This window comes from Osmerus mordax, chromosome 12 (assembly GCF_038355195.1).
Source record: "Osmerus mordax isolate fOsmMor3 chromosome 12, fOsmMor3.pri, whole genome shotgun sequence".
Classification (NCBI taxonomy): Eukaryota; Metazoa; Chordata; class Actinopteri; order Osmeriformes; family Osmeridae; genus Osmerus; species Osmerus mordax.
Window position 1 is genome coordinate 17,886,608 of NC_090061.1, and position 21,050 is coordinate 17,907,657.

At 44.4% G+C, this 21,050-nt stretch overlaps 1 protein-coding gene across 1 annotated transcript; it reads left to right on the forward strand.

Moving 5' to 3' along the window:
- The first annotated feature begins 508 nt into the window (after nt 1–508).
- LOC136954241 (tumor necrosis factor ligand superfamily member 13B-like) lies at nt 509–20,185 on the forward strand. The gene is made up of 4 exons (XM_067247825.1): nt 509–590; nt 747–859; nt 19,229–19,370; nt 20,047–20,185. Exons 1-4 carry the CDS (start codon nt 548–550, stop codon nt 20,160–20,162), a joined length of 414 nt encoding a protein of 137 aa, XP_067103926.1. The 5' UTR covers nt 509–547; the 3' UTR covers nt 20,163–20,185.
- The last annotated feature ends 865 nt before the right edge of the window (nt 20,186–21,050 follow it).

Consider the following 21,050-nt stretch of genomic DNA (forward strand, 5'->3'; position numbering starts at 1 on the left):
AGACTTAGTGTCACTTTCGGGGAAGCCAAAACCAGCCTTCTCAAAACTGGAGGAACTGAATAATGGAATATTGGCTGGGATAGTTGCTCGAGGGCAGGTATGTGGATGAGAACGCTGGCATCTGTAAAGGGCTTGTTTCCTAGAATTTCTAGCAAAGCAGTAAACGGTACGACCGACACTGTCATTGAGAATTCTGTTTGTCTTTTTGTTATGTCCTTACTGTACTGCTGATTTGCAGATCAAGGAGTCAGGACATAAAATAGACCCTGATCTCTCCTGGACTCACTTTATGAAGGTCAATTAGTGATTAAATCCTCTGTGTAACTCAGCATGTTTTCAGGCAACTTTTTTTCTGACAGCAAACGAGGGCAAGTGTTCGAAGAACAAAACGGGAAGAAGGGCAGCAGGGCTGCAGATGTGGGTAGGGGGTTTCTGGTAACATGGATACATGACACTGCCCAAGACTAGGTTTAAGCCAAACAATGTGTCAGAAGTGTTATAAAGTAGATACAGATCAACTTTTTTTACCCTATCAGCGCACTCATTTATGCAGCTGTCAGCCAATGCTGCAAAACAGCCTTTTGTGAGAGGTAAGTAAAAAATTATATGTATGTAATGTGAAAAAGTAGTTATATTCTTATTTATTTTGAATCAGCTGTTTAGCGGATGTCCATGTTCTTGGTGTTGAAATCAATAACATGTACTCTCACCACTTCTCTGATGTTAAAACCATGTTCTCACCATAGGGAATGTAACTGTAATTCCGTGGACTGTTGCTGTGCAGCAGGGGGCTGCCATATCTTCTGAGGGAAATAAGATCCTGATCCAACAGAACGGCTTCTTCATGGTGTATGGACAGGTAGAACCTTCCACATATCAATATACATTTCAATATGAGTTGAATATTTTTCGGAAATAAAGCCGCGGTTTGTACCCCGATTTGACATGTTTCTTGTGGTGGTGAAGCTTATATTTCGATGCGGCTTATAGCACGTTTTTATAATAAAACAACAGTAAAAACACTTTTTTCGTTAATGCTATTTAATATTACTTAATTCCCGGGCAATAGAAAAGATACATTACGCACTTACTTTCGTTTTCAAAGTGTGTTAACGGCATGCTGTAAAATCGCCTATAGGCCTACTCGTGCATTGTTTGGTATCATTGTTCCTGTATCAAGTGCGGCATATGCGGTTACTCAGATTTGCAAACACAAAGCTCCCATTCTGGTGGGGTGCGGTTTATAGAAAATGTGGCGTATTTTCAGAAAAATACGGTACATTTGCATTGCAAATTGAAGAATTACCATTAGAGCTGTTTTTTTTACAATGTTAAAAAGCCATGCAAGCATGGCTTCAAGCTTAAGCATGGCTTCATGCTTAAGCATGGCTTTAAGCATGGCTTCATGCTTCAGCTTGCATGGCTTCATTCTTGTCAGAAATATTAATCTATCAAGCATTGCACAGTCAGTCGGTGAACAAGTTTAAGAAAGCTTTATTGCTTGCGGCCGGCCCACAAGGAGACAAAAACATCGCACGCCATTGTGGTACTAAGTTTGTCTGCTAGCATGTTGCGCTAGCTACCTATTTAAGCAGCCCCGCTCTTTACAGTCATTGGTTAAGACAAAGGTATGCCTCTCGGGGACTCACCCTCGCAGTACTTCCACTCGTGGAACCGAGTCGCCCTTTCCCTGGGGCTGAAGTGAAACCGGGCCAGGATCTCCTGCTTCAGGGTGTTATAGTTTTCGGCGCCTTCCTCCCCCAGGTCCAAATAGGCTGCCTGGGCCGGACCGGTCAGCTGTGGGGCAATGAGCCCCGCCCAGTCTCCAACCGGCCATGCCTCCCTCCTCGCAGTCCTCTCAAAGGCCGTCAGGTAGGCTTCTATGTCCTCCTCCTTCGTGAGACGGGGTATCAGGCTGCTCACGTTAGGCGTGGGCCGTCCCCGTGGTTCCCTTTCCAACATCTGCCTGATGACGTTCAAGGTCGCGGTCTGTTGGGCTGATAGGGCATCAGCTGTGCCACCACTTCCCCGCTCGTCATCTTGGTTGCTGTAAATGGTCCGTCAGGCTGTGTAGGGGATACGTCTCCGCTTAGTCTGCCCGCATCCTCCACCAGTTGTGACGATTCGGTATCTCCGTCACCGAATACTTTCCCCCGGGTGCAGGACAGCAAAGAACGAGACGATGAGACGGACAATTGCAGCAATACTTCGGTTATATTTGTTTTTGTTCAGAGGAGCAAGAACACTAGCAGGTTCACTGCCGTACTAGGATTTCCAAAAAAACGGTAAATTAAACACTTTACGTCAAACAAAGTTCACACCAACAATCGGCGAAATAACAGGCGGTCCCTCAACCGACGTCTGCCGAGTATATCTCCAGCTCCACTCTTTTCTTTTCTTCTTTATCTCAACATCCCCTTTATGGTCTTGTTCAGGCGTTCACACAAACCGTCAGTCTGAGGATGGTAAACGCTTGTGCGTATCTGCTCCACTTTATACAGCTTACACAGGTCCTTCATCAATCTGGACATAAATGGCGTACCTTGATCGGTCAGTATGGTAGAAGGCAGGCCGACCCGTGAAAACATCATATACAGTTCTTTGGCTATCCCCTTTGTGGCCATTGTCCTCAGGGGGATCGCTTCAGGGAATTTTGTGGCGTAGTCCACCACCACCAAAATATACTCGTGGCCGCGCGCAGAGCGCGGTAGTGGTCCCACCAAGTCCATGGCCACTCTCTCAAAAGGGGTCTCTATGATGGGGAGAGGTATCAGAGGGTTACGGTAGTGCGCCTTAGGGGCTGTCCGTTGGCAGATGTCGCATGAAGTGCAGTACTTAGCTACGTCTTTGGTCACTCCCGGCCAGTAGAAGCGGGCCAGCACTCTTCAAAGGACGTGCGAATGTGCCAGGTAGAGAACAGTATCCCTATAGGTGCGCGGGACCACCAACAGGTTGCGCTTCTCACCCCTGCGTTCACAGACCCAGTACAACAATCCTTTGGTTAGGGCGTAGAATGGGTATTTTAACTCACCCTCGACTGTAAGTCGTTCCCCGTCCACCATCCCCACTCTGCCCATCGCGTTGCGGACGTCTGGGTCCCTCTGCTGGGCCGTCCCGAACTGTCCCATGATGTCCTCCGAGAGGGTCACGTCCCGGATGTTGGGTCGAGGGGGCGATTGTTCGCCCTCACCGTCCGACAACTCTGTGTGGAACCCGGGCCATGACTCGTCCTCAGTGGTCTCCATGAACACCTGCCGTAGTCTGTCTTCCTCCTCGGCCCCCTCGTCCTGCAAACTCCCAAAGCCCTTCCATTCGTCCTCCAGCGAGGCCTCGGCGAACAGCTAGCGAAGGCGGCGTTCGGGAGTATCCGCCTCCTGTTCGCCGTTACGCCCCGTCTCTCTTTCCCCCAGCAAGCCATCCCGTTTATGGCGTCCGCCTGCCCCTCTCCTCCCGGGTCGTCGTGGTTGGTCGTCGAGTGGGCCAGACCGATACGTGGAACCGGGTTTCTCTTCTTCTTTGGGGCTTGGGCACTCCTCTCTGCCTTTGCCCATAGCGCGCCGAACAACGGACAATCCCGTCCCAGCAACACTGGCACCATTAGGACCGGGGACACCCCCATGGACATTGTCGTCTTTCCTGCCGGTGTGTTGAGTTTGACCTTGGCGGTAGGGTAGTCCCTGCTGTCTCCGTGTATACACGAGACCGTCATATCCTCCGTCAGATAATTCCACTCCCTTTGTAGGTCCTCCCGGATCAAGGATACCATGCTCCCTGAGTGTGTCTACGCAGCCCATCCTCACCGGTACCCGCCAAGCTGGTGTTACCTCCACGTGCCAGCAAGGCACCGGAGTTGGGGCTGGCCCTTCCCTCCGTGTGGCTGTGGAACCCTCTGTCGGCATGGGTTCATCCCCGGTGGTACAGTGACGGGCTATGTGTCCAAAGGCCCCACACCGGTAACACTGCGTCTGCCTGGGATGGGCGCTAGTCCTGGGTTCTTGCGCAGGGGAGCGAGTCTGGTCAGCGTTCCTAGGAGGACCCATCTTCCGCTCGTTCTTCGGGTTTGGTCCTCGAGGAGGTCTCACGGCCCCTCCTGCTCGTACAAGTGCTTCTGTGGCCCCCGCCATTTCTATTAACTGGACCAGCCTGTCGACGGTGGTAGGGTTCCCGTGGCTAACCGTCTTCACCAGATGGGTAGGCAGTTCCCTGAGACATTTGTCAACCACCATGGTTTCAAACACTTCTTCGATAGTGTTGGCAGGTCCCAGCCATCCCTTTATCAGTCGAATGAGCTGGTGCAGCTGGCCTCTCGGGGACTCACCCTCGCAGTACTTCCACTCGTGGAACCGAGTCGCCCTTTCCTTGGGGCTGAAGTGAAACCGGGCCAGGATATCCTGCTTCAGGGTGTTATAGTTTTCGGCGCCTTCCTCCCCCAGGTCGAAATAGGCTGCCTGGGCCGGACCGGTCAGCTATCGGGCAATGAGCCCCGCCCAGTCTCCAACCGGCCATGCCTCCCTCCTCGCAGTCCTCTCAAAGGCCGTCAGGTAGGCTTCTATGTCCTCCTCCTTCGTGAGACGGGGTATCAGGCTGCTCACTATAGGCGTGGGCCGTCCCCGTGGTTCTCTTTCCAACATCTGCCTGATGACGTTCAAGGTCGCGGTCTGTTGGGCCGATAAGGCGGCCAGCTGTGCCACCACTTCCCCGCTCGTCATCTTGGTTGCTGTAAATGGTCCGTCAGGCTGTGTAGGGGATACGTCTCCGCTTAGTCTGCCCGCATCCTCCACCAGTTGTGACGATTCGCTATCTCCGTCACCGAATACTTTCCCCTGGGTGCAGGACAGCAAAGAACGAGACGATGAGACGGACAATTGCAGCAATACTTCGGTTATATTTGTTTTTGTTCAGAGGAGCCAGAACACTAGCAGGCACACTGCCGTACTAGGATTTCCCAAAAAACGGTAAATTAAACACTTTACGTCAAACAAAGTTCACACCAACAATCGGCGAAATAACAGGCGGTCCTTCAACCGACGTCTGCCGAGTATATCTCCAGCTCCACTCTTTTCTTTTCTTCATCTAATCGGGACCTTTAAAGCAAGCACAATCAGGAATATGAGTCGCACCTGTTGACTTGATCCCCTCAATTAAGCGTCCTTAGGCCTACCTCCCAGGAGAGGGTGCCCCCAGACCCTGTATTCCCCTTGACCCCTCACACAACAAAGAAATCAATACAGAAATTATCAGGATATAAGAACATGCCTACTTGTTGTCTACATGGTCATCTCTAAAACCATCAACCCTTCAGTAAACTGTCAGTCAGGTTCTTCTAAGACAGTCTAAACCAGGCCCTGATTGTGCTATTCCTCTCCAGGTTAGGTGATAAGCAGTTCCCTCCAGGTCAGGGAGTCATAAACCTCAGTTAACCAAACAAAAACCTGTTTAACCCTTAAGTCACCCCAGATTTTGTCTCCAGATGTACTCCCCCGGTCAAACTTATCTCCATTTTATAGATGGCAAAAGAAGCTCCCCCTCCCCCGAAGGTGATCTCCTACAGGGCGGTCAGGACTTTAGATCAACAGACATTTCTCTCCAGCCTGTTGCTAACTCTTTTACAACCTCTGCATGATAAGACACATCACTTTGGCACAAATCCTGAAATGTCATTACATGTTCTCAATTTCTGTTTCTTTTCAAATTAATATCAACTTTCTGTAGTACAAACCGGTTTCTCAAAAACAAAACATTAAGCTTTAATGCAACTCCCAAATAATACTTCATCAAGTCACATAAATGAAACAGTATTGTTATCACCTCTTCCAACAGTCTATAACTGTTCTCAAAACATTCAAACTTCTGCCCTGGAACATAACAAATCAACTGGAACATCTTCACGTAACTGGTAGAACGTATCATGATAGGAGTGTTTGTACCTAAATTGTATTCCACAGAAAATGTCTAATTTATATCAAGATTAAAACTTCACTTCTGAATCTATTTACCATTTGCATTGTTACCAATGAAACAGTTAAATCATCACATCCGGAATCATAGCACCATTTAGACCATACGTATTTCAACATACAAAACAGAACGCCCAAGACAATTCCCATTGTTATCACAAAGTCCAATTTGCTGAAACGGATGCCATGATTGTGTATGCATGGTGATAGTGTAATTTTCTCATAGGCAATGTAGTTTAGTTTATTAAAACGGAAACCCCTACGCACTGTACTATAGGCACAGCGGGGAGTGCTAATCAAGGAAACGCGTTTCCTTTGTTTGCACTATCAAACAAAGTTCACGCTTGCAATGACTCACTTGTACCATGCTATCTCCTCGATTATCACCTCCGAAACTAGCTAGGAATGACCCCATCACCTCGGGTCATTTCCAGGACTTTACATGTCAAATCCGTCACCACAATCCAGTCTCCTTAGCAGACCTCTCACTGGATTTAAAACAGCATCTCTCTCCTGTCTGTGAATTTCAGAACAAAGTAGACTACACAGTGATTAAAATTACATTCTCACAGAGGTCAGATGTAAGCAACTGACTCGTCGTCGCCCATTCCTGAATCTTTACAATATTTCTTCAGCTCAATAAAGTTCATGCATATTATGTCTTCTCTCAAATAGGGTATGCTAAAAAAGTTTTTTCTTAAAGTTTTTCTTGTATAGTTTGTAAATCCATATGCTATAAACACTCTTTCGTTATCTCCATCCCTCCTGTTTGAGACATTATTCATCCCATGGCTCAAATCAATACATAACAAAATAGATTCTTTGGTAATATAAGTTCCTCCTTTGAATTTACACAACCCATCATTTTGGTGACACTTCATATCTCTCAAGACAGTCTCATCCACATTTCCTAATGTTAAGACATCTTGTATAGCTGCCTCTTTGGCCACATCTGCTTTAGCATTCCCAGAAAAAATGAAATCAATGTTATCAGTATGAACTTCTAGTTGAGCAAACATCCATCCATCATCTTCCGCTTGTCCAGGGGTCGGGTCGCGGGGGCAGCAACCTAAGCAGGGAGGCCCAGACTTTCCTCTCCCCGGCCACTTCCACCAGCTCTTCCTGGGGGACCCCGAGGCGTTCCCAGGCCAGCCGAGAGACATAGTCCCTCCAGCGTGTCCTGGATCTTCCCCGGGGCCTCTTCCCAGTGGGACGTGCCCAGAACACCTCACCAGGGAGGCGTCCAGGAGGCATCCTTATCAGATGCCCGAGCCACCTCAACTGGCCCCTCTCGACGCGGAGGAGCAGCGGTTCTACTCTGAGCCCCTCCCGGATGACCGAGATTCTCACCCTATCTCTAAGGGAGAGCCCGGACACCCTGCGGAGAAAACTCATTTTGGCCGCTTGTATTCGCGATCTCGTTCTTTCGGTCACTACCCACAGTTCGTGACCATAGGTGAGGGTAGGAACGTAGATCGACTGGTAAATAGAGAGCTTCGCCTTTCGACTCAGCTCCTTCTTACATTTACATTTACATTTAGTCATTTAGCAGACGCTCTTATCCAGAGCGACTTACAGTAAGTACAGGGACATTCCCCCGAGGCAAGTAGGGTGAAGTGCCTTGCCCAAGGACACAACGTCAGTTGGCATGACCGGGAATCGAACTGGCAACCTTCGGATTACTAGTCCGACTCCCTCACCGCTCAGCCACCTGACTCCCTTCTTCACCACGACGGACCGATGCAGAGCCCGCATCACTGCAGACGCCGCACCGACCCGCCTGTCGATCTCGCGCTCCATCCTTCCCTCACTCGTGAACAAGACCCCGAGATACTTGAACTCCTCCGCTTGGGACAAGATCTCCTCCCCGACCCGGAGATTGCACTCCACCTTTTTCCTGTCGATAATCATGGCCTCAGATTTGGAGGTGCTGATTCCCATCCCAGCCGCTTCGCATTCGGTTGCGAACCGCTCCAGTGAGAGCTGGAGGTCACGGCCCGATGAAGCAAACAGGACCACATCATCCGCAAAAAGCAGCGACCCGATCCTGAGGTCACCAAACCGGACCCCCTCAACGCCCTGGCTGCGCCTAGAAATTCTGTCCATATAAGTTATGAACAGAATCGGTGACAAAGGGCAGCCCTGGCGGAGTCCAACCCTCACCGGGAACAAGTTCGACTTACTACCGGCAATGCGGACCAAGCTCTGGCACCAGTCGTACAGGGACCAAACAGCCCCGATCAGGGAGTCCGGTACCCCGTACTCCTGGAGCACCCCCCACATGAACGCCTTTTCCAAATCCACAAAACATGTGTAGACTGGTTGGGCGAACTCCCATGCACCCTCCAGAACCCTGCCGAGGGTATAGAGCTGGTCCACAGTTCCACGGCCAGGACGAAAACCACATTGCTCCTCCTGAATCCGAGGTTCGACAATCCGACGGACCCTCCTCTCCAGAACCCCTGAATAGACTTTCCCAGGGAGGCTGAGGAGTGTGATCCCCCTAAAGTTGGAGCACACCCTCCGGTCCCCCTTTTTAAAGAGGGGAACCACCACCCCGGTCTGCCAGTCCAGAGGCACTGTCCCCGATGTCCACGCGATGTTGCAGAGTCGTGTCAACCAAGACAGTCCTACAACATCCAGAGCCTTAAGGAACTCCGGGCGGACCTCATCCACCCCAGGGGCCTTGCCACCGCGGAGCTTTTCAACCACCTCGGCGACCTCAGCCCCAGAGATAGAAGGGCCCCCCCCAATGTCCCCAGACTCTGCCTCCACGTCGGAACGCGTGTTGGTGGGATTAAGGAGGTCTTCAAAGTATTCCTTCCACCGATCCAGGACGTCCCCCATCGAGGTCAGCAGCGCACCATCCCCACCATATACAGCGTTGACAGTGCACTGCTTCCCCCTCCTGAGTCGCCGGATGGTGGTCCAGAACCTTTTCGAAGCCGTTCGGAAGTCATTCTCCATGGCCTCGCCGAACTCCTCCCACGCCCGGGTTTTTGCCTCCGCGACCGCCAAAGCCGCATTCCGCTTGACCTGCCGGTACACATCAGCTGCCTCTGGAGTCCTACCAGCCAACAAAATCCGATAGGCCTCCTTCTTCAGCTTGACGGCTTCCCTCACCTCCGGCGTCCACCACCGGGTCCGAGGGTTGCCGCCGCGACATGCACCGACCGCCTTGCGTCCGCAGCTCCGGTCAGCCGCCTCAACAATGGAGGCCCGGAACATGGCCCATTCGGACTCAATGTCCCCGGCCTCCCCCGAGATATGATCGAAGCTCTCCCGGAGGTGGGAGTTGAAGCTCCTTCTGACAGGGGATTCTGACAGCCGTTCCCAGCAGACCCTTACATTACGTTTGGGCCTGCCAGGCCTGACCGGCGTCTTCCCCCACCATCGTAGCCAACTCACCACCAGGTGGTGATCAGTTGACAGCTCCGCCCCTCTCCTCACCCGAGTGTCCAAGACATTCGGCCTCAGATCCGACGACACGACTACAAGTCTATCATCGAACTGAGACCTCGGGTGTCCTGGTGCCAAGTGCACATATGGACACCCTTATGCTTGAACATGGTGTTTGTTATGGACAAGCCGTGTCTAGCTTGAGCAAAAAATTCTTTATAATCAATATCTTCCCTTGTAGATCATTCCCTTATTCATCATGCAGGAGCAATTCCCTTTTCAAACCATAGTATAGGGAAGACTATTATGAATATTAGCAACAATAAGCTACATATGGTACCACAGATGTCACAATACTACGGACAAGGAAATAGGTCACCCATCTTTGCTACCTTACCCTGCTTACTGTCTCCTATCTTTTTAGCCTATTTAGTCTACACCCTATGTCTCTGTTGGCCGTTGATTTCTTCACTGAGGTTGAGACGGGCCTTTCAATTTAAAGAACGACTCCCCTTTGTAGTCAGACTTGTGCCTCAAGACTGTGGTGAGTAACTAATCTGTCCCTGTATCAATGTCCCTTTCTTACAGTGTGACAAGCATCTCCAAAATGTCCTCTGCTATTTTGACTCCAGTGGGTGTGGTGATTAGTACCTGATATGGTCCTTCCCAACTTGGGCTGGACCAGTTCTTTCCTTTGATAACTTTAATCAATACCCTAATCTAATGGTTTGACTCATCCACTCTTTGGTTTATTGCTTCACCTGGAACAGAATTTAGCAGAAGATATCTCTTTTCTAGTTAGCATTTTTTATAAAATCGGTTAACGTTTTGATCCGCCTCTTCATCATGCTATGTGAAAGGTTTAAGTTGTGGTATTACATATGATCTTCCATAAATCATTTCAAATTGTGTTAATACCTCTGCTATAGGACTGGGAAAGACTTCAATCCGCCTAGTAAACATATCTACCATTACCAGGCAGTATTTTTCCCTTCACATTTCTTTTTTTTGAGCAAACACATGTAACAGTATATGATAAGACAATACATCATCATTTGATATTCAACTCCTATTAGTCATGCCTAGAAATGACTAATAGGAGTTGAATCTGTTTCTTTGTTCCCTTCTTTAGAAAATCAACTGTTAATCTCATTACTTTCAAAACTTGTCTTTCTTTTAAAACAGTTAAGTTTAAGACCTATATTGTTTCAGAATACTCTTTTTATCAAATCACACCTCTTTTTCTCAAAGATATGATAAAACCCATTGTCATCATCCCAAACCAGAATTGAATCTGTATGCTTCTTAAATGAAATATAGACCAAATAATGTTCTTAATGTAGCTATTAACCAAACATTTTTCCCAACTATATTTTCCATAAAGGTCAGATAGGTAGAACTTCATAACTTGCTTTGGCTGCAGTCCAAAACTGAACTCAATGTTATAATCACCCTTTTTATGCACTAATACCATTTATTAATACAACTTTATCACAGCCGAACTGTTTATCCCAAACATTGTGTCAGGCTCTGATAAAACTCTCAAACAAAACTTAAAATCAAAATGACAATCAAACTCCGAAACAAAAGTATATTTTAGTTATTTTCTCTTTCTCATTTTTAACCAAATTGCATCTAATACCTTTCACAAAACTCTTAAAAACCCTAGATTTTACTATTTTGACTTCAAATATTAGCCCATATACCTTCAAGTATATGCATAGTTCCCTTTTCAGAACATCAAAGTGTCAATCATCTCTGTTCTCGCATTATTTCATAAACTTTCATGATCCACTTTAAACCAATCTTTCATGTAACCTTCTAATCATTTCCTCATAATATTTCACATTTCCTTAAACCAAAATAAAACAACATGTGAAAAACACAGCTTCAAAATAACCCAAACTGGAAAAATGCCATCAATTGATTCCATGTCAATGGATATTTGATGTGCACGTGGTTATTAAAATCAGATGTAGATAGTAATAAAGTTACAATTTCAAATGAAATCAAACCCTTAAACAAAACACATTCCCTTTCTGTTCTGAACACAAAAACTTCCCAAGGTTGCAAATATCGAATGAATCTCGCCGTTTGATTTCAAAATTAACCCTTTACTAGTTATCTGACCCACATTTAACTATCGTTATCATAACTTTGTTTCATGAAATCCATGTTTAGATAGGTTAAAAACTTCTCTTGGACCAAGTAATTCATGCTGGAATTACGCTACGACTCGTAATCACGTCATTCAAACAATGCCCTTAAGACAAAAGAAAATATAAATTCTCCCTTTTCCTTTCTAAGCCCTTAAGTTCACAATTTAACAAGTGTAACATAAGCCCATAAAACACAAAACCTTACTCTTTAACTTCTCAAAAGTCTTATTAAAGCATGTAATACAGAATACTCCTTTGAATATGCATATATTATTTGCCAGCCCTCAGCATGCGTAATGCACGGTCAACCTTCTCAATTCGAAATTTGCGGACCAAATTAACCCAAATGAAAATATTTAATTTGAATATTTAGTAGTTTGTATATGATTTAATGTAACACTTCTCATTTCTCAATTACTCTTAGTTTATTTGAGTTGATTCATTGAGTAAAAACTATCTATCAGCGCGCATTTCAAACTCGAATCAAACACACAGCCTCTCAGCGCGTGTTGGAACTCAAGACAAACAGCAAAACGCTCTGGGAAAAACCTTTTTTCTCTGTTTTTCTTTGACCAACACAGCTGGTTGGTGTTTACCTTCTATTCACTTTTTGCTAAAGTATAACTTTTCCAATCCAATTATAACTAATTTATGAACCAGGGGTTTTAATTTCTGCATATTTATTGAATAACATCACACATCACAAATTCTCCGCTCATAAATACAAGTTCTGGTCAGAAAGGCTTTACCTCCCTGTTTGGCTAGGAATTAAAACAAATGTTGATCACGCATTTGTTAACCAACAAACTTCGAATTAATCTAAACGGACTCATCTTTCAGCAATAATACTCACATAATTATGCAGAACTACACCCCTCTGGGATCACCTTTGTAAGATCTCAACGTAACGGGACTCTATTTTAGCCCCCACCTTTCTCCATCTCTCCTCGGATTTTCTGTAACTCATATAAAATGTACTCAAACAAACAAAAATCTTACATTTACATTTATTCATTTAGCAGACGCTTTTATCCAAAGCAACTTCCAAGAGAGAGCTTTACAAAGTGCATAGGTCACTGATCATAACAACAAGATAGCCACAAAAACATTGCGAGTAGCCAAAACATGAAGCACACATTGTGAACAACCAAAGTAAGTTCCAAAGGGAAGAACCATAAGAGCATGTAGTTAAACAAGTTACAATTAAACAACATGAACCGCTATAAGTGCAAGTGTACCTGTGGAAAAAACAAGCAACAATAATAAAAACAATATATCACAGCGAGTACAAACATTTTAAATCAGTTACCACTAACCAAAAGAGCAACAAGTCTCTAAGCAAGAGTCATTGTGATCCTTGAGGAAACTAACATCGGGTCAAGCAAACCATTCCTAAGTACCGTTGTACTCCCGGAACAAGTGCGTCTTGAGCCTTTTCTTGAAGGTGGAGAGACAGTCAGTGTCTCTAATGGAGGTGGGGAGTTGATTCCACCACTGGGGGGCCAGACAGGAGAAGAGCTTGTAAATCTTATTAGCAAATGTATCAAAATGCTCATCACGTAACATATTTCAAAAGTAACCAAATTAATATGTAAAATTCGCTCCAAATTCATCTATTTATCTAAATTTTAGGTTAGCTATCCTGGATCTAAAATGTCAAGCTGCAATTCCTTTACTAGCCTGTACCCGCCGCCATCGCTGTTGAGTCTCTCTGTAAGTTTGTTAGCTACAAATGTCGTTGCCATAGTTGCAAATCTAACTTCCTGGACTCTCCTTTGTAGTGATGGGAAGTTCGGATCATTTTACTGTTACGGTTAGTGCATGACATGTGCACCAGCAGATACTATTTTAAAAGAAATTCCTGCATTAAAATAATGTATCATGACAGTTTGTATTTGGTCATTTATTATCACACTAGCATTTAATTATCACGGCAAACAATTACACTGCAAAGTGTAAAAAACTGTAAGTGTAAATGTAAAGTGAAAATAACAAAACCAGTCAGTATGATGACTTGAGCGAATATCATTCACGTCTTACTAAAACAGCAGGCACACGAAAGGGAATGAGGAAACTGTTTCCTTTACTAAAAAATACAATGCGGGTCACGTGAAAAAAGGATCCAAAGACTTGTAGAAAGGCAGAGTCGGGAAATGAACGAATCGTCCCCTCTAGCGTTCCCTCTAGCTACCACTACAGAGCCTATGCAGGTCACGTGAAAAATGATCCAAAGACTGGTACCCGAAGACCGAGTCGGGAAATGAACGAATCATTTATGTTTACTTGGACGAGCCTATGCAACAGTCCCGATGCGCGGCCACGAGAAAATGAACGAATCACTCTTTGAGAGGACTCGTTACTCCCGGGTCCTTGTAAGGATTCGTTCAAAATGAACGAATCGTTCACGAACGACACATCACTACTCCTTTGTCTCAGGACAGAGCAAAATGCACTTCCTCCACGTTTTCACCATTAGCTATTAGCTAACAAAGTCACAGCTTGGATCTTTTCCTCTCAGATCCCAAAGCTATCTTAGCAATTTGTAAAAGACTTTGTTCAACAGACAGCGGACTGGCAAATTCGCTAGAATCATGTCAGCCTTCTGATTTCCTTCTAGGGTCAATTCTACCCTCTTACAACATGTAAAACAATTACACAAATGGTATACACACAATAGAACCGCTATTTTAACAACTATACAATTAGTCCTCATCGACTAATTTAGTACTATCTTTTACGTGCGCACGGAGTGATTTAATACCTGTAGTCTTCTCACAACGACTGTGGACCGATCCATTTACCTCAACGGCTTTCTACAGAACTTAGCAAAATAGGCTACTAACGCTGCTTCCCGGTACCCCGGCGCCATATCTTAGTAAACGTGACCCCTGTGATTAGCCTGCACCATTTCACAACTTGGACCTGAATTAAGCAAATGCAAGAGATATAATTGCACGTAATTTATATTTAACTCAAAAATCGAGTCCAAATTCTACATTGTACACTGAAAAGTCCTATCTTATGTTCACGCATCCGAGGCCTGGTCGACCAGGCCTTGTCCTGTTCGTTTGGCTAGGATTTAATAACACATGTTTATGGTACGTGTCTACCACCAGACTCAGATACTCAAAACAAACATCTCAGCAACAATAAACGCACTTATGTAGAACTCCACTCGCTAATGGCACGTCAAACGCCTTTACCATGTGTAAATTACAATTCCCAATTCATCAACAATAACAATCAGTTATTATGTGTCAAATTCAACCAATATACATTTACAGGTCAGAATCCATTGTGAGTTTAGTGCACGACTTCACAGTGGAGTATTTCATCCAACTATATATTAACCAGTTATTAGTCTTTAACGACTTCACTGCAGAGTTTTTCATCCCTCACGGTATATAAAAATAAAAAACAAGTATTCTTCGACTATATATATACAATTTATTCTTACCTTGTCCATCGAAAGCTGTGCCTCTTAGCTCGTCCAGAATTCCGTCACCTTTCCACCATCCACCCCCCCCAAAAAACTCTTTTTGGGGGGCCTCTTTTTAAACAGCCATATTTGCTGTGAGGTTCTCCATTGTCATGCACGTCTGCACGATGTCAGGTCTTGGTTCTGGATGATGGAAAGGGTGTTGGAATGCGGCCTTCGAAGGACCAAAATGTCAGAAATATTAATCTATCAAGCATTGCACAGTCAGCCGGTGAACAAGTTTAAGAAAGCTTTATTGCTTGCGGCCGGCCCACAAGGAGACAAAAACATCACACGCCATTGTGGTACAAAGTTTGTCTGCTAGCATGTTGCGCTAGCTACCTATTTAAGCAGCCCCGCTCTTTACAGTCATTGGTTAAGACAAAGGCATGCAAATGTCCCATGGCTCTTCTTCATTGGCTCCCTTGTATAGACCTGGCGCGCGTGTGCGTGTTTACGTGTGCGTGTTTACGTGTGTGCGTGTTTACAACATCCACCCTGATTGAAACACAACAACAGGATCTCCGGTCCTGGGGTCGTAAACTCCTTCACATAGGTGTCAACAAATGGTCACCAGACCTTGCATCTCCACCTATAGTCCTTGTCACAAAGTATCTCCTTAAAACAACCAAACCAACCTCCTTCTTTCTAGTCCACAACCCCAAGATAAGGGTCTTGTATGTTTACCCAGAGTTCAGATCTGGGGGCAGGCCTCTCTTTGCACCCAAGGAATGCTGAACACAGAACCATTCTTATACAGGATAAATGTGTTACATCTTCAATTTTTCCAACAATGCTTCAGCTTGCATGGCTTCATGCTTATGAAAGTCAACAACTAATGTATTCCCTCAGAAGACTAGAACTTGGATAAACAAATTCAGTACATGAGAAAATAAACTTGAAAAAGGAATCCCTGAAAAAGCAATCAACAACAATAATCAGACCAGTCCATAAGTCAGCAACTCTTCACCCATTTATGCCAATGTGCAGCAGCTGACAAACTGACAAATGTAGCCTACTAGCTCTGAGGTAAACCACATGCACCCCAATGTGTTGGGTTGGGTAGGTTACTTTTTAAATGTAATCCGTTACAGTTTATAGTTACCCATCCACAATTGTAATCAGTAACGTAACTTTTGGATTACCCAGACTCAGTCATGTAACCTGATTACTTTCCATTACTTTTGAATTACTTTCAAAACCTAGTTTATAACCAGTTTAAGTTTGTTTACATAACCTGGAACTTCTTTGAACAGAAATTGAGGGTTGAAACACCAGGAGAAAAATGCTGTGTGTTGGCGCGACACGATGTTTGCAATTGCGTTTGACTTTGTTAGGCAGCCATGATTAAATTTCTAACAAAGTAGTGTGTCTGTTAAGCAAATGGGAAAGTCACAAAGAAAATGGGCAAGGATAAAAAAGCCAATTTTGCAATTAAAAGGATAGGCCTACATTTTTCAAAAGAAAATCGACTAGGCCTAATCTGGGACTTGGCTAGTTATTTTTGGATATGATTTACTCATCAATCGAACAAGGGTCCTTCTTTAATGATGCTAACTCAGCCATAATAGTAGTGCTACCCAAACCCAACAAGGACCCCACATTGTGTATCAACTATAGACCCCTTTCTATCTTAAACACAGAAATAAAGGTATTCGCCAGAGTGCTAGCTACACGGGTAGATTTAGGCTATACATGACCAAACTTATACATCAGGACCAGACGGCCGGGCTTTATAAAATCTCGTTTAGCATCAGACAACATGCGCCGACTGCTACATATCATCCATGCAGCTCGGGATATTGAGTCACTATGTGTGGTGCTGTCTTTAGATGCAGAAAAAGCATTTGACCGACTGGAATGGGATTATTTATGGGTGGTTCTAGAAAAATTTGGTTTTGACCATCAATTCATCAATCTAACAAAATTACTTTACAGTAACCCTTCTGCTGTAATGGCCATAATATGTCCTCTCCATTCCCAGTCTCACGGTCTTGCCGCCAAGGATGCCCTTTTTCTCCTCTGTTGTTTGCTCTCACTAGAACCACTTGCTCAGTCGATACGACAACATCCTCTTAATACTATTATCACTTATAAAAATACTAAACATCACTTGGCGTTATATGCCGACAAAATACTATTATTTATAGATCAGACACCCACCTCTATTCAATACATCCTAGATACATTCAGAGACTTTAGTAAGATGTCAGGCTATAAAATTAACTGGTCCAAATCGTCATTGTTACCACTTAACTCTACATTTAGTCATTTAGCAGAGCTCTTATCCAGAGCAACTTACAGTAAGTAGAGGGACATTCCCCCCGAAGCAAGTAGGGTGAAGTGCCTTGCCCAAGGACACAACTTCATTTTGCACGGCTAGGAATCGAACTGGCAACCTTCAGATTACTAGCCCGACTCCCTCACCGCTCAGCCACCTGACTCCCTCAACTCTAGATGAATCCCCTCTTTGCTGCCCCCTGACATACCCATTGTGAAGCACTTTAAATATCTGGGCATTGATGTCTATCCATCTTTGTCAAATACAGCATCTAAAAACTTTAAGGGCATCCTTGACCGCATTGATAGGGACCTTGACAGATGGTCACACACCCCGCTTACAATGCGGGTCTGTGTCTCTGTGGTCAAGATGGACATTTTACCAAGGGTTAATTTTTTCTCTTCCATGTTACCGTTAGCCCCTCCTCCCAAATACTGGCAAAATCTCCAGTCATTAGTATCTAAATTCATTTGGAAGGGGAAACAGCCTCGGATTAAAATGTCCACATTACAACGACACAGAGCACAGGGTGGTCTTTCAGTCCCAAATTTTTAATTATACTTTTGGTCCAATCTCTGTCCAATCTCAGTTTGGCTAAACCCAAATGCATCGGTTTCTTGGAGGCCTGTGGAGGAGAGGCTTGCTTCCCCCCACAGACTCCAAGATCTAATTCATTCAGCACTTGCAAACAAGCTAAGCAAAGATTAGGTCCAATAGTCTCTTATCTTCTCTCTGTCTGGCGTGCCGCTGAAAAATCACTAAAACCTGCCCAGAAATGGCATCTGAATACCCCAATATTTAATAACTATTCACTCCTAACTGGTAAAGCTCCATTTACCTTTCCTGCCTGGAGGGACAGAGGTATTCATGTCTTACGTGATATTTTCGATGATAATGGCCTTCGTTCTTTTGATGACCTACGTAAATTCTATAATCTGCCTGGCTTCTCTTTCTTCCTGTATCATCAATTAAGGTCCTCTATGAAAGCCTATGGAGTTCCCTGGAACACAAAACTTGTGCTCCATCCCCTGCATAATATACTAAGCAAAAGCAATCCAAAGGGTATAGTGTCTTTACTGTATTCCCAATTTGTATTATCTTCTTACACTTCTCTTTATGTACAAAATATTTGGTTAAAGGACCTGAATCAAAAGGATTACTCCATACAATGGGACAAAGTGTGGGGTTCAATTATAGAATCCTCTAAGAATCCTCTACCTGACCCCAAGAAAATGCCAATGCATGAAGATCTCTACCTCTCCATTATGTGATCTGTGCACTGTTGGTCAGGTGGGAACATTTATGCACATGTACTGGTATTGTGAGCCGGTGGCTCATTTCTGGAAGATGGTGACATCTACACTATCAGAATTGTTAGGGAGGGACTTACCTTGCACCCCCACAGCCACACTGTTGAATATTTTAAAATTTCCAAAATCAGAAAAAATAATAGAATTATCTGGGTTGACTGCTGCTAAAAAGATCCTAGCTCAACGCTGGCTACCACCACATACACTGACTCGATTACAATAGCTGAACACATGTCTTGACATAATAGTTTCTGAAATTTCTGTTGCCAGAATGCATGGCTTCTGCGAAACGACGATAGCAACATGGTCTGAAATATATACAAAACGAAGTACTTTTTTCTAAGAATATTATTATTACTATTTTTATGGTTACTATAATTGTCATGGAAGTTCTATTTCTGATCATTTTGTACTTAACTTTTTTTACTATATTCAACCTGAAATCGAACTATATATGTCTGAATTGTGAAGGGAAGGTTGAGGGAGGGAGGATCGACCACAGGGGTTTGTTGTGTTTGTATTTTTGTGTTGAAAACTTGAAAATAAAAATAAATATTCAGTTACAATTATTTTCTAATTAGATTACAGTAATCCGATTACTTGTAATCCGTTACTCCCCAACCCTGTTGATCTTTAACTGTCAGGTTCTGTTCCTGAGTCCAGGAGCCATTATGGGTCACATTGTACGTAGCAGCGGTTCGCAGACCAGTCAGAGATCCTTTGACCTGCTGCGCTGCCTCCAGGAGATGCCCCAGACTAACTCTGCCAACACCTGTTACACCGCAGGTAGGCCCCCACAACCTGAGAGCAGACCTGTTTGATGATATTTACACGGATTAATTTAGCAGACATTTTTAACCAAAGTGACATTCAAATAGTGCATGTAGTAAATGCAGCTGAAAATCAAGGACTGGATGTGTACCATTGTAACTGTTTTACATTGTGTCATGGAAAGGTCTGTGCAACAGGTAAGTTCTGCAGAATTAAATGAAGGTGCATTTGATTTGTCTAACAGTTGCAACTTAGGAGACTAATTCATTGGTTTCTTGCAGTGGTTGAATTAAATGTTTAACTTTAAGTGCCTTGAAGTATCAGTTCATCATACATTATTTAAATTTGCAGGAGACACACTGGAAATACAGGAAGAGGACAATGATTGGGAGTTTAGAAGTAGTAAGCAAGGCAACTCTCTAACAAAGATGGCCATTATAAAACACTAAACAGCAACTTCTTATGCAGGGCAGGCTAACCTTGCATGGAAGTTTTACATAATTATGTCAGAATGCTACCCTCCACTCCCCTTTGAAAATCTAAAATGCTCCATGTACAGGCACAATGAAGCTGCAGGACCCTCCTATCTTTCTCCCTCCCCAGATGTTTTGGAGCTGTAATACCCTCCCCTATCTATCTCCCTCTTCAGACAAAATACAACTGTAAAGCCCCCTTCTCACTCCTTCCCCAGGTATAGTGAAGTTGGAACAGAGAGATGAGCTTGAGCTGGTCATCCCAGACCGACCCCAGGCCCAGATCTCCATGGACGCTGACTCCACCTTCTTTGGCATCATGCAGCTTACCTGAGCTCCGCTGAAGAGCAGAAGAGATTTGGCCCAAGGTTTGTCACTGGCCAGTCAGGCCATGACAGTTTTTGCAAGCCTAATCTTATCTCTATTTTTCTCACAGGATAATATTCCCCATGTTTACCCCCAAGCTAAATACTTTTATAATAATTATACTAGCTCCTGGCTTGCAGGTTAGCTTGATATCCATATTTGAAGAAGAAGATTTCTTATTTAGTTAACTTTCAGTGAAGCCAGTGTTGCTTTTTCAAGGGAGTCCTGACACTGTAGAGGGATGCACAAAAAAAATGATGAAAAATGTTTATAAACAAAACAAAATGGAGCAGAGGACAAGAACGAAATGACAATAAACTGGGGAAAATGATGAGGCTTGAAACATTGTCAACACTGTCAGTGTTGGAGAGAAGATTGAAAGTGTGGTTATCAGCAGGATATACCAGCCTCCAAAAAGACCTGGAGGCAGCTGATACAGACATTTAATGACAACAGGAAAAATATGGTCTTGGTAAAAGCCTTAAAGATAAATGTAAACTGGATGATGGACGTTTCAGAACCACTCAGGGAATCTGTAAATTATTTCCAAACAGTTCAGTACAAATGATGCTTTCTGCAACTTTTTCTTATTTTAAAACCTCTGTCATGGTCTTTTGTATTTGGAGTATTGTCGTAAAAATAGCAACATAGAAATAAATCTCTTGTCACTTCAGGTGCAGGTAGCCTTCAAGCCTGTAGGTACTACTACTCTGGTCCTTGTCCCGTGACAGTCTTTGTTTGTGTGTTCTGCTGTGTTCTGTCATCACAGTTTATTTCATCACTGTGTCTGTTTATACCTTCGACAGTGCTTCCCCCCCATCTCCTCACCGGAAGTTTGTTTGTTCTTCCTGGCTAT